We start from the raw sequence: 16420 nt of genomic DNA on the forward strand, positions 1-16420 counted from the left end.
AATCAGCTTTAAGGTTAGCAACGTTTGATCATTTAGAGTTTGAGCAAAGGCTAGTGATATACACAGGCCTTTTCCTAAATCATGATTATCACAATGCCTCATTGGTTTGTGGCAATGAAGGGAAAAGTGAAACATTTTAGGCAGCAGCAGCAACTCTGTTACCAGTGGACAGGTTATTCCCTCATAATCCCAACAGTTAATGAGACCCCATTGACTGAGAGGAATTCATGGTTGTCTGGCTGGAAAGCCAGGTAAGAACTGTCGGGAACCAAACACCTGACCCTGGAGAGTTCAATGAGTCACTCTGAATGTCACTGATCATGGGCTTGGAATTATAAAAGGTGGATGGCCCAGTCACCTTTCTTGTCTCAGAAAGACACTGCCAAGAGTCAGGAGTGGGGGGCAGAATCAAAGACAGATTTAGGAACAAGGGGAATCCAAGAAAGGGAAAAGAAACTCTCCTGCCTCAGTTTTAGACTGCAGGCTGAAGCTCCTCTTTCTACGTGGATTTCTCCCTATAGCTTTAGATGGAATGGACTGTGGTGGGGAAGTGAAGGGAAGGGAGATGTCCAGGCTGATAAGGGTCCCACATTTAGCAAGACATTAACCTACCCCAGCTCTTCCAGGGACCAGCGCTAAAGAACTGGAACTCCAGTCAGTCATCCTCATTGTAGAGATGTTAATGCTCCATCTCTAGTAAAAGCTTTCTTTCCCTTCCATTAGCAGAGCTAACATTATACTCTATAGCAAGCTTGTTCAACATGCATGTGGCCCAGGATGGCTGAGCTTTGAATGCGGCCCAACACAAGTTGGTAAACTTTCTTTAAACATTATCAGATTTTTTTTAAAAGTTTGTTAGATATCGTTAGTGAATTATATGTGAGGCCCAAGACAATTCTTCCAATGTTGCCCCAGGGAAGCCTAAAAATTGGACACCCCTGTTCTATAGTTAAGGAATCTCAAGTTTCAGAGCCCTTCCCTGCACAGACCTCATTCAAGGCATGGGAGGAACCCCAGGAATGTATTAACATTATCACAGGTTTTTGGAAAGTTTGAAAAAATATATTTAAATGGTAATTGGTTAAGACTGAGGTTGCCTAGATAACGGGTTGAAGGGGGCAGCAAACCACCATGGCACATGTATACCTATGTAACCAACCTGCGTGTTCTGCACACATATCCCAGAACTTAAAGTAAAATTTTTTAAAAAAGAAAATTTTGAATCTTAATTTTTTATTCTGCAATTAAACGGATGTAGAAGTCAGTAGAAAAACCCAGTATATTAATAATTTCCCATGTCTTGACTATAACCTTAAACTTAATTGAGCTAAAATTTAATGTATTTTTTTCCTCCTCTAGTTGCTTTCACACTTTTAAAGATAGTAACAAAATTATTCTTCTCAGACATTTCTGGTAAGATGTTTATCTTTACTATTGGATTGTTTAACAAACAAGCCTAGAAGTTATTTGAGAACATAAAGGTGCAAGAATGATACAATAGACTTTGGGGACGGGGCGGGGGTGGGGGGGGAGTGGGAGGGTGATGAGGGATAAAAGACTACACACTGGATACAGTGAAAATTGCTCAGCTGATCAGTGCACCAAAATCTCAGAAATCACCACTAAAGAACTAAAGAATTTATCCATGGCTGGGTGTGGTGGCTCATGCCTGTAATCCCAGCATTTTGGAAGGCTGAGGTGGGTGGATTACCTGAGGTCAGGAGTTCAAGACCAGCCTGACCAACATGGAGAAATTGGCTGAGGCTGAAGCTGGAGAATTGCTTGAATCCAGGAGGCAGAGGTTGCAGTGAGCCGGGATTGCACCATTGCACTCCAGCCTGGGCAACAAGAGTAAAACTCCATTCCCCCCCCCAAAAAAAAAGAAAGAAAAAAAAAAAAAGAACTTATCCATGTAACCAAACACCACTTGTTCCCCAAAACTATTGAAATAAAAAAATAAGTTTTTTAAGGCCAAAAAATAAAAATAAATAAGATTGAGCTCTCTTTCCTTTGATTCCCCCTCCATCACGTCTCCTTTTGATAGGTGGCAGTGGACATTTTGGGATTGGCTAAAGGAGTTGGGAATACATTTTGGTGGTAGTTTGTTGTTGTTGTTGTTGTTGTTATTGTTGTTGTTAGTGGAGAACAGAGTCTTGCTCTGTAGCCCAGGCTGGAGTGCAGTGGCTCGACCTTGGCTCACTGCAACCTCTGCCTTCCAGGTCCCAGTTCAAGCAATTTTCCTGCCTCAGACTCCTGAGTAGCTGGGATTATAGGCACATATCACCATGCTCAGCAAATTTTTGTATTTTTAGTAGAGACGGGTTTCATCATGTTGGCCAGGCTGGTCTTGAACTCCTGACCTCATGATCCACCCGCCTTGGCCTTCCAAAGTGCTGGGATTACAGGCGTGAGACACTGCACCTGGCCACATTTTTTTTTTTTTTTTTTTTTTTTGAGACAGGGTCTCACTCTGCCACCCAGGTTGAAGTGCATTGGTTGGATCATGGCTCACTGAAGCCTTGACCTGCCCAGGCTCAGGTGATCCTCCCACTTCAGCTCCCCAAGTAGCTGGGACTACAGGCATACCACCACACCTGGCTAATTTTTTATATTTTTTTGTTCCCCAGGTTGGTCTTGAACTCTTGGGCTCAAGCAGTCTGCCCACTTTGGCCAGCCAAAGTATTGGGATTACAGACATGAGCCACTGTGCCTGGCAGGAATACATTTAGTGTGGGTTTAGTAGGTACACTTAAGTGTTTTGCTGTTACTTTTGTGAATAAATTATCCCCATGTAGGTATAACATAATGAACTGAACTCCCCCAAAAATTCATGTTAAAGTCTTAACCCCTAGTACTTCAGAATGTAACTGTGTTTGGAGATAAAAGAGGTAACTGTGTTAAAATGAGGCCTTTAGGATCCAGGCATAGTGGCTCACACCTGTAATACTAGCACTTTGGGAGGCCAAGGTGGGTGGATCATTTGAGGCCAGGAGTTCGAGACCAACCTGGGAAACAAAAAAATATAAAAAATTAGCCAGGTGTGGTGGTGTATCTGTAGTCCCAGCTACTTGGGGAGCTGAAGTGGGAGGATCACCTGAGCCTGGGCAGGTCAAGGCTCCAGTCCGCCATGGTCTAATCAATGCACTTCAACCTGGCTGACAGAGTGAGACCCTGTCTCAAAAAAAAGGTGGGGGATTTTTGAAATATGATCAATCTTTCTGGAAGACAGAATTACTTTTCTCTTTGGGAAAACATATAGAAAAGTCTATCAAAGAGCATACAGCTTTAAAAAAAATTGTAGAGAAATATAGGTTGTTGGGTAGATAATTGTTGACAGCTTTTCTCATTCTAAAACATATATTCACTTTTTCCCCCTAATTTTGTATTTAATTTTCTTAAAGGGGGCTCCAAAAGTTGCACTCTTCAGGCACCCAAAAACTTGGATCTACCCCTGGGACTAACCAAATGGATGTGCTGAGTTTCTGTGCCATTTGGGGAAATTATCCCCCAGTACCCTGTACTCTGTCTCCTAAGAAATACCAGAGCTGGTGGGCTGACAGTAAGAACTGCAATGATTGAGGATTTGCAATAGACTTGGGATAGCAAATACTGCATTGAAATTTTTTGGAAAAAAATTCAGATATACCTAACCCCAAATTAAGATGTGCGAAGTCTGCAATGAGGTTGGGGCCACAGAGATTCTGGGCAATAAGCCATGGAGAGAACCCACTTACCTCTCCTGGGATGTCTGCTCCTCATGCTGATTCTGCTCTTCAGCATATCTGGCTTCACTTACAACACTTATTCAAGAGTGGGTGCTCTGTGCTGACATCACAGCTTGGCCATTATGATGTAATGAGGAGGCATCTGTTATTCTCAGGCTAGGGCTTCCCTATTAGGAACATTCTAATTACTTTGTGGGTAATTGGATTCTTTCATCATTCAAGTGATGTAGAAGTCAATCCTGTTAGAACTTAATCTTTTTCAAGGACTCCTTCCTTTTTTTTTTTTTTTTTTTGAGATGGAGTCTCACTCTGTTGCCCCAGCTGGAGTGCAGTGGCGCGATCTCAGCTCACTGCAACCTCTGCCTCCCAGGTTCAAGCGATTCTCCTGTCTCAGCCTCCCCAAGTAGCAGGGAATACAGGTGCAAGCCACCATGCCCGGCTAATTTTTGTATTTTTAGTAGAGACAGGGTTTCACCATATTGGCCAGGCTGGTCTCTAACTCCTGACCTCCTAATCCACCTGCCTCAGCCTCCCAAAGTGCTGGGATTTACAGGCGTGAGCCATTGCACCCAGCTGACTCCTTTCTTTTATAATCACTCCATTCTGAATTAGACAGAGGTCTTTGCTTTTCCTTTCCATATTTCTCCTTCTTTGCCTTCGGGGGTTGCATTTGATAAGAGCTTTGCTCTTCCACCCAGCACTTAAGGAGCAGAATGTAACTCAGATGGCCTCCTTAAGGAAGGATTCCCCGACCCAAGGAGAATGCAGGGCTTTTCTCAAGCTCTTCCCTTTAACTGTTGGTTAAAGCAGTTGGTGCTGGGTGCCAGAGACAAGCTGGGCCCTGGTGAATTTTGCACTGCCCAAAATGATGATAGGATCCCGTTAGGAGTGTCTTACACCAAGGCTGCCTAACTCCTCCAAAGCTCCTTCCCCTCAGCGTTTTGCATAGCCAGAGGGGATTTCAGCAGAAGGAGAATAGGGCTTTTAAGAAATTAGGTAGCTCTCTAACCAGCACCGCCTCTAGCTCCCGGAACTCTAGCTAGCAAAAGAAGGGTAGTAAGTAAGGAGGTCTCTCTCACAGTCTCACACAAAGCAAATTGCTCACAAACTGGTGGTAAAGCACTCAGGAAGCAACTGGCTACAAAAGCTGCTTGGGCCAGGTGAGGTGGCTCATGCGTGTAATTGCAGTACTTTGGGAGGCCAAGGAGGGCAGATCACTTGAGGTCAGGAGTTGGACACCAGCCTGCCCAACATGGCAAAAGCACCAGCCTGCCCGACATGGCAAAACCCAATATGGCAAAAATTCTGCTAAAAAATACAAAAAATTGGGGGCCGGGCGCAGTGGCTCATGCCTGTAATCCCAGCACTTTGGGAGGCTGAGACAGGTGGATCATCTGAGGTCAGGAGTTTGAAACTAGCCTGGCCAACATGATGAAACACCGTCTCTACTAAAAATACAAAAATTAGCCGGGCATGGTGGTGGGCACCTGTAATTCCAACTATTCAGGAGGCTGAGGCAGGAGAATTGTTTGATCCGGGAGGCGGAGGTTGCAGTGAGCCAAGATCGTAGCACTGCACTCCAGCCTGGGCAATAGAACAAGCCTCCATCTTAAACAACAACAACCACAGCAACAAAACCCACAAAAATTGGCCAGGCGTGGTGGCTCATGCCTGTAATCCTAGCACTCTGGGAGGCTGAGGCAGGTGAATCACCTGAGGTCAGGAGTTCAAGACCAGCCTGGCCAACATAGTGAAACCCATCTCTACTAAAAATACAAAAATTAGCCGGGTGTGATGATATGCACCTGTAGTCCCAGATACTGGGGGCGGGGGCGGGGAGCTGAGGCAGGGAGAATCGCTTGAACCTGGGAGGCAGAGGTTGCAGTGAGCCAAGATCGCGCCACTGCACTCCGGCCTGGGCGACAGAGCAAACAAGACAAAACAAAAAACTAACAAGAGGGGGAGGAGCGAAAAAGAAAAAATAAAAAAACAAAAGCCTGCTTATAAGAGTGCACCCTCTACTGAAGGGTTGAAAAAACATAGTCATTACAGGCCTAGTACTGCAGCACTCCATGAAATTAGACATTATCAGACATCTACAGAACTGATTCGCAAACTTCCCTTCCAGCATCTGGTGTGAGAAATTGCTCAGGACTTTAAAACAGATCTGCTCTTCCAGAGTGCAGCTATTGATGCTTTGCAGGAGGCAAGCAAGGCCTATCTGGTTGGCCTTTTTGAAGACACCAGCCTGTGTGTTGTCCATCCCAAATATGTAATACCTATGTCAAAAGACGTCCAGCTAGCACTCCGCATGCGTGGAGAACACGCTTAAGAATCCACTATGAAGGGGGAAACATTCATTCTCAAACGAGAGAAAAAGTCTCTGCTTCCTGTCATTGGTAGTTCTGGATGTCATTGGTAGTTCTTTCCCCATGGGGGTCAAAAGGTACCTAAGTATATGACTGTGAGCAGAAAAGTAGGAGACAGAAGTCAGGTGTTGTCAGTTTTTCAATTTTCATTTGTGTGTGAATTCTTAATATGAATGTGGGTGGGGATGTAAAGTTCATTACATTAAAACATCAGTGTAAGTCAAAATGTTTCAGCGAATCAGTGGTTCAACTTTATAATAATAAGCAAACCTATTAAATTTTTCTGGACACACACAAAAAAAGAAACAAGATGACCAAGAGATTGAGAGTCAAGGAGGGAATCTTGCCTCTGAGTCTCTTGCTACCCTTAGCCCCAAACAAACAATACTTCCGAATGTCTAATGACATACTTTCTTTTCATATTTCAACTTTATTTAAAATATGAGGTTTTATGTCCAGGAGGGAGGGCAGTTGCCCATGGAAGGTAAAGTGAGGCACAATACTATTGGGTTGAGGGCTGAGTGCACAGGGTTGCACTGGAAGGAACTGGGGAAGTTCTGGGAGGGCCTGGTGACAACGGTTTTGGGGAGATTCACATAGAAAATTTTCATTTCCTCCCCAGGTTAGCTATTCAGTGGGTGGATTATTCAGTCTTTCTAGCAAAGTCACTGCTCTATACAACATCAATAAAAGTGCCAAAGCTGGGGACACAGAGAATACTGTCATTGCCTTTTGTTTCTCTTTACACCTAGGTGGGGAAAGGAATGGAAACTAACAGCAGAAAATGAAACATTTCTGATGTTATACCTTGCCGTGAAAAATCACGGGTTTGTGTAGAGACCTCTCTCTCTCTCTCTCTCCCTTTTTTTTTAATTGAGGGTCTGTCTCACTGTCACCCAGGCTGGAGTGTAGCGATGCGATCATAGCTCAGTAACCTCCAACTCCTGGGCTCAAGCGATCCTCCTGCCTCAGCTTCCTGAATAGCTGGACTACAGACCCGTGCCACCATGTCCAGCTAATTTTTAAAATTTTTGTAGAGACAAGGTCTCACTATGTCGCTCAGGCTGGTCTTAAACTCCCAGGTTCAAGCAATGCTCCTGTCTCAGCCAGACTCCCAAAGTGTTGTGATTACAGGTGTGAACCACCACAGCCAGCAGAGACCCGTTTCTTAGCCTGGGAGTGGGATGTGATCAGGAGGCCCAGATTTAAGCCCATTTTGAGCTGTACTAACAAATTCTATGACCCTACTAGAGTCATTTCTCACCTTTGGACCTGTATTCTCATCTGTAAAGAAGCCTGGATCCAATGATCTCTAAAGGGAAGCCTTTTCAGGTCTGATTCTGTGACCTGCAAACTGCGAAGATCCAAACAGTTTCCAGAAAAACACAGGAGTTAGAAACAAGGGAATGTGGGTGTTAGATGGAAAACTGAGGAGCTGGGGCTCATAATGAAAGGTTTTTCTGCATTCACAAAGAAAAACAAAGGAACACAAAGGAGGCTATGGGACAGGTAGGTGTAGGAAGGTATCTGCAGTCTGGATGAGAGGAATGGGCCACAGTATTTCTACTGGGTGTCTCAAAGACCCAAGCCTCTGACCATGGTAGTGTTTTCTCTTATGGCACTTCCCAGTCCATGGCTGACATATTCAAAATTGCTCCTGTTCATTAGTCATGAGCTGTCAGAGGAGTTTCTACCACAATGCCTAATGCATAACACACTAATAGGGTGGCTGAAGATTCCGCTAAACTCTGAGTGTCCCGGTGTCCGATGAGACTGCACCTGCTGGGAGAAAGCAGTGGATGCTGCTGTGTCCAGGCACACTCTGCTTTGCTTACTGGGGCTGTGGGAAATACAGGTGGAAGTTTTGGAAAGAGTAGTGCAAGATGGAAAGGGCACACCGCCTAATCTTGGTTGATTTGCAGATGGTGGGTTTTGTGGTGATGCTGCATGGGTTCAACCCAAGGTGAGGAAAAGCCAGGGGGTTGGGAGAATCTCAGTGCTGAAGTCCTGGGATAAGAGTACACACCAATGGTATCAGGGCAGGGAATCTCTCCAGACAGCCTTGAAAGAACCAGGCACTCAGAAGTCACTCAAGAAATACTAGTTTCTTTCCTATTTTACAAGGCTTGGTGGCACCGATAGTAAGTCAGGTTCCAAGGAGACGCCTGTTATTTGTGTGCACAGGAAGGTAGCTCAGCCAGACCCAGCCTTGAGGCAGTTGGGGAAACTAACAGCTTACCTAAGCCCAGGGGCAGCTCAATATGGGAAGAATCAAGACAAAAATGTTGTTCTATAAAGCCGACATTGGGGGAGTAAGCCAGCGTACTTCTGAGAAAGAGCTTAGGGAACAAGATTATCATTAGCTTTCTGCCCACAGTCAGAGTTGGCATTTACCCAGTAACATTAGGATTCCCACAAAAGGCCCAAGCACAGACCATGTAGCAGGTGTTCTAATCATGGACCCAACCTAGTGGAAACATTAGAGGGGTTTGTCTGTTCAATGCCAGTCGGGGAAGAGGGAGGGAAGTGGCACACCAACAGGTGTGGAGTGTTGGCTCGGGTCAGGAGAGAATTCCAATGTATGGCAAGGCTGGAGTGTAAGCAGGCAGGCGAGGGGTATCCTGTGCTGATCCTGCAGAGATGGGACACTGGCACAGGAGACAGCAGCAAACTCCTTCGAGCCACAGATGAAGCTTGGGACCCCCCTGTCTTCTCCAAGCCAGTCCAGGAGACTGGCAGGACGGGAAGGCAGAGCACAATCAGAAACTATGGTCTTTTCCTAATAAGAAATAATATATAGCAAGGTTTTTAATATTGTTTTTAAAGAGGAAAAAAATATAACATCACGGTTACACGGAAGCTCTGGAGATTTCCTGGGTTCACAATCCTACTTCTGCCATTTACTAGCTGTGAAATCTTGAACAAATTACTGAGCTTCTCTGAGCCTGTTTCCTCAGCTATAATCAGAGATAATGATAATGCTTTACTCATAGGGTGGTTTTGGGCATGCATACAAACAAAACAGATTTTATGATCGAGTCATGGTTCTGGAAAGAAAAAAACCCCAGATTTTAGCACACAAGTGTTAAGTAAATGTGACCTCTCATTATTAATACAACATGGCAGTGACAAGCATACATTAGACAAGAGATTGTTCCACACTGAGCCTCCACCCAGTCTCCCTCTCTATTATCCTCCTGTGGGCTCCTAATTGATGACTCAACAGTGCATTGCTTGGCAGCTTCCAGTAGTTTCTTCATTTTGCTGCAACTTTGAACTGAAGGTGATTCACATGGTGCACGAAATTCTTCTTGTTTTCTTCACAAGATAAGGGCATTTGTTTCAGGAATGACTTGGGGACTCCTCTCTTTCAGCCAACTTTTCTCAAAGACTAAGACTGTGGACAGGAGGGGCATGGTAACAAACCCCATACTCTATTCTTTCTTTCTTTCTTTCCTTCCTTCCTCTTTCTTTCTTTTCTTTTCTTTTCCTTCCTTCCTTCCTTTCTTTCTTTCTTTCTTTTTCTTTCTTTCTCTCTCTCTCTCTCTCTCTCTCTCTCTCTCTCTCTCTCTCTCTCTCTCTTTTTGACAGAGTCTCACACTCTGTTACCCAGGCTGGAGTGCAGTGGTGCGATCTCGGCTCATTGTAACCTCAGCCTTCCGGGTTCAAGCGATTCTCCTGCCTCAGCCTCCTGAGTAGCTGGGATTATAGGCATGAGTCACCACACCTGGCTAATTTTTGTATTTTTAGTAAAGATGGGGTTTCACTATGTTTGGCCAGGCTGGTCTTGAATCCTGACCTCAAATGATCTGCCTGCCTTGGACTCCCAAAGTGCTGGGATTACAGGTGTGAGCCAGCACAGCCTGCCCCACACTCTATTCTGAATGTATGTATGGGCACGTGAACATGCCCATCCCCTTTCACTCAGTGATAAGGAAGAGGGGGAACCAGAAATTTCTCTTTGAGAAATCAATAACAGAAATGGGTGTGGGGAGCTGGTTACCTGGAAGATCCTTGTTCATTTGTAACATCAAGAACTGCTTCTTTTCCTTCTTCTCTCTTCTAGAAGACTGTCAAGGAGCCTGAGTGAGGAAAGTAGACCAACCATGGGCTTTGAGAAAAGCAAATAGGGTTTCCATCCCTTCTGGCGGGAGAAGGAATAGCAGAGATGAACAAGAATGAAGATGGAAACAAATGGAAATAGACTAAAGTAAGGTAAATGCCCTATATGTTAAAAGAAAAAAAGTGATGAGAAGGGAGAGAGACAAGGAAAGAAAGAGAAAAGTAAAGAGGTTAGGAATAGGGTAAGAGAAAAGGAAAAACAGCAACCAGGAGAGGAATCACTCCCCTGTTAAGGTTAACCAGGAGGAGAGGCATAAGGCATGAAGGTGAGTGGGTATGAGAGTCCAGCTTTCCCACTGCACTTGCTCTGGTTATGGAGCAGACCATCTTCTGGTACCATTTACTATTCAAGTTGCTTTGATGCTTTTTTTTTGAGACAGAGTTTCACTTTTGTTGCCCAGTCTGGAGTGCAATGGCGCAATCTTGGCTCACCGCAACGTCTGCCTCCTGGGTTCAAGTGATTCTCCTGCCTCAGCCTCCCAAGTGGCGGGGATTACAGGCATGTGCCACCGCGCCTGGCTAATTTTTTTGTATTTTTAATAGAGACAGGGTTTCTCCATGTTGGTCAGGCTGGTCTGGAACTCCTAACCTCGGGTGATCTGCCCACCTCAGTCTCCCAAAGTGCTTAGATTACACATGTGAGCCACTGTGCCTGGCCATTTTTTTTTTTTTTTTTAACAACCATGTGGATTGACTAAAATGCTTTGATTCTTCATTTGAAATGTTTCTATTCCATATACCCATTATCTTTTATCCCCACAAAAGCCCTTAACATTGTTTCCTTTAATCTTTTGGGTTCTCAAGCATCATTTTCACCAACAGAGATATAGTTGTCTCAGACCATGGAGGCTAGAAGTCTGTGAGGGCAAGAGCAAAATGAAGCAGAGGATGAGCTGTGGTTTGGAAGGGGCTCTGGAATATGCTGGGGTGAGGTGAGGCTGCAGGTTGGTTATGGGATGCTTCCTGGACTCTCGAACATCTGTGCCAAAAAACAGAGGACCCATCCTTGGCTTCAGCCAAACGCTTGGGGTGCTCTGTGTTCTGAACCATAGCACTAGGTTGGAAAATGTGGCTTCTAATCTATACTCTGCCATGTACAGATCACAACATATCATACAAGGGGCCTTCAAAGATCACCTAACCTAAATCCAATTTCCCAAGGGAAAAACTGGGGCACAAAGAGATGAAGTAACTTGCCCAAAGTTATATAGCTAGTCAGGGACTTCCTCTTCGGAGGCAAAAGAAATCGGAATAGTGATTCTCCTGATTCACTGTCCCTCGACAAACAGTCCATAAAGTGCTTGGAGGTTATTAAAAGGCACCCCAGAAAAGTAAGGCTGGCATTTTCCTGGAAGCCCCTGAGTGTACCAACCCCTTAGGCACCTCAGTATTTGGCTATAAGAACAGATCTGGAGTTGCTTTGGCCTCCATTTTAATCCCTGAAGCTGCCTGGAGGCTGGAGCTCTGACGGCTACCTGTCATCACTCCCCAGCCAGTCCACGGACACCGCAGCCAGGAACTGTCAGTGGTGACAAGGGAATCCCGTCATAACGCCAAGGACCAAGGGGCAATGGCCAGGTTCCTGGGATTAAGCAAGGCAATTATGGCTGAGTTAAAGCTAGGATTGGCAGGACAAGGGGACCTGAGGTGGAAAAGGCGGGTAAGAAGAGGGAATGCGCCCGCAATCGAAATGACTTCGACTGGGTGGGCTACTTTACATCATACCTCCTCCATCCCCAAAAGGTTCTTAACCTTCTTCAACTGCCTAGGCCTGATGGACCTCCTCCCTTTCTCCCAGTGCCCACTCACTGAGGGGAAAGCCACCATCATCCCCATTCTTTTCCTTTTGCCTAATCCCTTGGGTGCGGTGTAGGGTTTCCTTCCTCCTATACCCTGGGGTTCCTTCTGCTCACATCCGACCAGCTTTTAACAACCCGATCTCCCTCCCCGAGCTTCGTTGATTCGGCCCACCCCGCTCCTGATTTCTCCACCCTCCTCGTCCTCCCCGCCAATCCTGGTCTCTCCTATTCCTCCCCACCACATCGGTCCCCCCGGGTGCCTTTGGGGTTTTCCGCCGTCGGCCGCAGGTGCCTCGTCTCAGATAAAGTGGATCCAGCCCTGGGGCTCCGGGGCTCCGCCACTGCCTGGGTGCTCGGGCCCTCGTAGAGCATAGTCACGGCCGCCGTTGTTGTCCCAGAACTCGTGACCTGTCACACGGTAGCGCAAGGCGAAGAGCAGAGAACCCCCAATCGGCGGCGCGGGCAGGCGGAAGGCGAAGCGATCGGCGCGCGGCGGGGGCGGGGCCGGGCCGGCGTAGGCGGCGGGGGCCTCACGTTGGCTCCGCCAGCCGTCGGCGCTCCAGCGCACGCTCACGCGCTTCTCGTAGGCCAGGTCCAGCACGCGCGCGCTCCCGGCCACGCCCAGCGGGCCCGCCTCGGCGCGTTCCAGGCAGATTCGCTGCGCCTGCAAGCGGGCGGCGAAGCCGGGCTCGCTGGCCGGCTCCAGGGCGGCGCGCGCCTCCTGGGGGAAAGAAGAAGCGGGAGGAGGGAGCCCGAGGCGGAGAGAGGGGAGAGACAGGGGCGGTGTCAGAGCGAGGCGCTGGGCCAATCAGAGGCCGAACCCGGCGTCCGGGCCTGCACAGTGCGGCCCAGCTGCCAGGGTGGCCTAGAGCCACTCGCGTATGGGGGACCCAAAAAGGGATGGGCAGGCGCAAGCCCAGGGATGGGATGGAGATGGGTGCTCCTTGGCAAATCCACTCCCACCTGCCCGCTGCGGCCGACTGGGGAAGGTCCCCAGGAGGGGAGGTGCCCCCGCCGCCTACCTGGAGGCCGCGGGCGCGGGGCTGGCAGGGCGCGAAGTGGCGGAGGGCGTCCCTCTGCAGTTGGATCTGCACGTGGCGGGGCACCCGGGGCAGCTCCCCGGGACGGAAGCGGCGCACGGCGGCCAGCTCCAACCCCAGTGCGTCGGCAAAACGCACTCTCTTGCGGGTGTTTGGGCTACGGCTGCGGGGCGCCCGAGCCCCGCCGCCTCCGGCTGGTGCAGACCGGGCCCGGCGTCCCCGACTTGGTGCGTGAGCGCGGGATCGGGCCCCGAACCGCGTCCCTCCCTCGCCTGGCTCCTCCTCCGGCTCCTCCTCGAGGCTGGGCCGCTGGCTACGGTAGTAGGCGCGCTCCGTTAGCGCGGCAATAAAGCTCAGGTTGCGGGGGATGTCGGTGCCGGGGGGTCGCTCACGGGACATGGCAGCCCCCTCCCCGACTGGGCCAGCCCGCAGCGCCGCCGCGCTGCCCTCTCCTCCTCTCTCCCGCCCGCCCCGCGTCGGCGCAGAAGTCGCAGGGTCAGCTTCTGCAGCCCCTCGCCCCTGCGTACTCTCCTTGCAGTCACCTCCAGGATCCTCTACCTCCGGTTGCTTTGCCTCTCCTCTGTGACCACCTTTCCCTCCCTCTGGCCGTCAGCTTCCAGGGTCTTAAGACTATCACATCCTGCCTCCTTGCGAGCGGTCTGCTCTGAGCGTGCGCTCAACGGCGCTCACCCTCCGGTTCCAAGGCCCTCACGGCCCCGGCCCCCGCCCACAGCCCTCTGACAGGTGGCTCCGCTTGTCTTCGCTGCTGCACCACGGGGCGGGGACTTCACCTTTTCGGTCCCAAGTGAGGCCACTCAGCCTTTTTAAAAAACATCCACGGGCCGGACGCGGTGGCTCACGCCTCGAATCCCAGCACTTTGGGAGGCCGAGGTGGGAGGATCGCTTGAAGCCAGGAGTTCAAGACCAGCCTGGGCGACATAGTGTGACCCCCCCATCTCAACAACAACAACAATAATAATAATGTTAAAATTTTAAAAAGTCCTCAACATTTCCCGCACAGCACAGGAAAGGTTAACGCCGGGAAGAAAAAATAACCTTTCATTTTCTTGCAGCGGAGGGTTAAAAATGCCCAGCATGTGACTTTGTCTTCGGGGTTCACCGTTTTCTTTTCTGAAACCTAGGCTCCTGGTTTGGGCAGGCGGTGGCGGTGGGTGCAAAGAAGGAAAGGTCACGAAGCTAGGTAGAGTCTTTCAAATAGAAGGTGAGAATGTGGCACCCTAACTAAGAACTGTCCAAGGTCTGGTGCTATTTAGCTGTGTAACCTTGAGCAAGCAAGGCATCGCTTCTCTGGACTCAGTGTTCCCAACTTCTTTCTCTCCCCCCCCCCACCCCCCCCCCCCCCCTCCCTCTGTGTGTGTGTGTGTGTGTGTGTGTGTGTGTGTGTGTGTGTGTGTGTCAGAGTCTCACTCTGTCACCAAGGCTGGAGTGCAGTAGCGTGATCTTGGCTCACTGCAATCTCCCCCTCCTGGGTTCAAGTGATTCTCCTATTTCAACCTCCTGAGTAGCTGGAATTACAGGGGCCCACCACCATGCCAGGCTAATTTTTGTATTTTTAGTAGACATGGGGTTTCACCATGTTGGCTGGGCTGGTCTCGAACTCCTGATATCAGGTGATATGGCTGCCTCAGCCTCCCAAAGTGCTGGGATTACAGATGTGAGCCATCATGCCATACTCTGAATTCAGTGTTCTCGTCTGTAAAAAAGTGGTAAGAGTTCTGATTTCTAACCCAACGTAAGCCCTTTGAGGGCAGGGGCTTTGTCTGATTAACGGTGAGTTTTAGTACATGGTAGGCACTCAAATTATTGAATGAACGAGCACTCAATAACTCTCTTGGAGTTGGGAATGTGGAGTTCTAGGTCCAGTGGGTGCTTCCAAGAAGGGCAGAGCTGGCTTTTTCCCCTTTCATTTTTTTTTTGTTTTTTTTACATTAGTGAAAAAAAATGTGAAGTGTTTTTAGGTTTTTTTCTAACTTTCCTACTGATTTTATATAGCACTTAAAATGTGCTAGGTACTGTTGTAATGGTTTTACAAATACTAACTGATGTAATACAACCCTCAGAGGAATAAAGACTATTGTGCCTAGTTTAAAGATGAGAAAAGTGAGGGACAGAGGGGAGAGGACTCTTGCCCAGGGCCACATAGTTAATAATTGGGGAGGTGGGATTAGGACCTAAACAGTTCAGCTCTAGAGTCCATACTCTTATCCACTTGGTTATATAAGATTAAAACATTTAACAATAATAGTTAACATCCTCAGAGTGTTAAAAGGGCACTTTTAACTTAGAGCAGAAATGAAGCCTCTACATTTAAAGCAGCAGGATAGTTTAACTGTAAAACCACAAGTGACTAAGTTGAAAATGAACCATGAGACACATGCCGTCTTGTTATTGTACAATTAATTCCTGTTTGCATGCATTCATACTAGTATTGACTGTAGCAGTACTATTTAGCTAGGACTCATTTTTAAAGCAATATTGACTTTTTAAAATTTTATACATATATATAGAATGCATGGATGTATTCTTTTCATATTTTAGGGTATAAAATAATCATACATTAATTTATATTACAATCAAGCTGGCTCAGGAGTTCGAGATCAGCCTGGGCAACATAATGAGATCCCCATCTCTATAAAAAATGAAAAATTAGCCAAGCATGGTGGAGCACATCTCTAGTCCCAGCTACCGGGGAGGTTGCGGTGGGAATATTGCTTGAGCCCAGACAGTGGAAGCGGAAGTGAGCTGTGATTGTAACACTACACTCCAGTTTAGGCCATAGAGTGAGACCCTTGTCTCACAAACAAACTAGCCAACAAATCAGGAGTGCATATGAAGACTTGGACTAGGTTATTCTCTAAAGAAAGGAGCAACTTTGCTGGTAGCAACCAGAATGATCAGGCTAAGAGCAAAAAAGAAATGAGGATGGTTGAAAGGATACAGCCATAAAGGAGTATAATAGGCTGTGTGTTTAGAATAGAGGAGAGAATTGAGTGTGGACTTGTAAATGGTGTGGATTCAGACTATGAGAACAATATTGACTATTTGAAGGGAAGAGGTGATCTTGAAGCAATAGTGTCAAAGTTACAGAATGAGATGGGAGTCCTAGCCTCTTTACATATCAGTATATGGCTTTGGGTCAATCACTTAATCTCTCCAAACCTCAATTTTCTCATTCATAGAAGGAGGGTAAAACAGCATAAGAATTGGTAAGAAGATAAAGTGTATTGCTTGAGCCCAGACGGTGGAGTTTACCATCCTCAGAGTGTTAAAAGGGGGAATCTCAGAGTAGAAAAAAAGCACTTTGCACCTAATAACTCTTCAAAATATGTTAGTTTTTACCTTTT

The 16420-nt window shown here is 47.4% G+C and overlaps 1 protein-coding gene across 3 annotated transcripts; it reads right to left on the reverse strand.

Moving 5' to 3' along the window:
* Positions 1-6501: 6501 nt before the first annotated feature.
* PPP1R3E (protein phosphatase 1 regulatory subunit 3E) lies at positions 6502-14116 on the reverse strand. Of its 3 annotated transcripts, XM_032265464.1 has the most exons (4): positions 13038-14116; positions 12276-12736; positions 10098-10238; positions 6502-8873 (listed from the first exon to the last, which is right to left on the reverse strand). In XM_032265464.1, the coding sequence occupies exons 1-2, from the start codon at positions 13452-13454 to the stop codon at positions 12314-12316; spliced, it is 840 nt and encodes a 279-aa protein (XP_032121355.1). In that variant the 5' UTR covers positions 13455-14116; the 3' UTR covers positions 6502-8873; positions 10098-10238; positions 12276-12313. The 3 variants fall into 3 exon arrangements, 1 of the variants encoding a protein (XP_032121355.1); XR_004264805.1 differs by lacking the exons at positions 6502-8873; positions 12276-12736; positions 13038-14116 and adding an exon at positions 8895-9491 and having other exon boundaries at positions 10098-10642; XR_004264804.1 differs by lacking the exons at positions 6502-8873; positions 12276-12736; positions 13038-14116 and adding an exon at positions 8896-9412 and having other exon boundaries at positions 10098-10642.
* Positions 14117-16420: the final 2304 nt, after the last annotated feature.

This window comes from Sapajus apella, unplaced genomic scaffold (assembly GCF_009761245.1).
Source record: "Sapajus apella isolate SASKATOON/1434 unplaced genomic scaffold, GSC_monkey_1.0 scaffold151, whole genome shotgun sequence".
Taxonomy (NCBI): domain Eukaryota; kingdom Metazoa; phylum Chordata; class Mammalia; order Primates; family Cebidae; genus Sapajus; species Sapajus apella.

Excerpts from the sequence above, each read along its gene's own strand:
- PPP1R3E (XM_032265464.1), bottom strand. The coding sequence starts at position 13,454 with ATGTCCCGTGAGCGACCCCCCGGCACCGACATCCCCCGCAACCTGAGC. Across the intron at positions 12,737-13,037 it reads CCCGCGCCCGCGGCCTCCAG|GAGGCGCGCGCCGCCCTGGA; the intron begins GTAGGCGGCGGG and ends TCTTTCCCCCAG.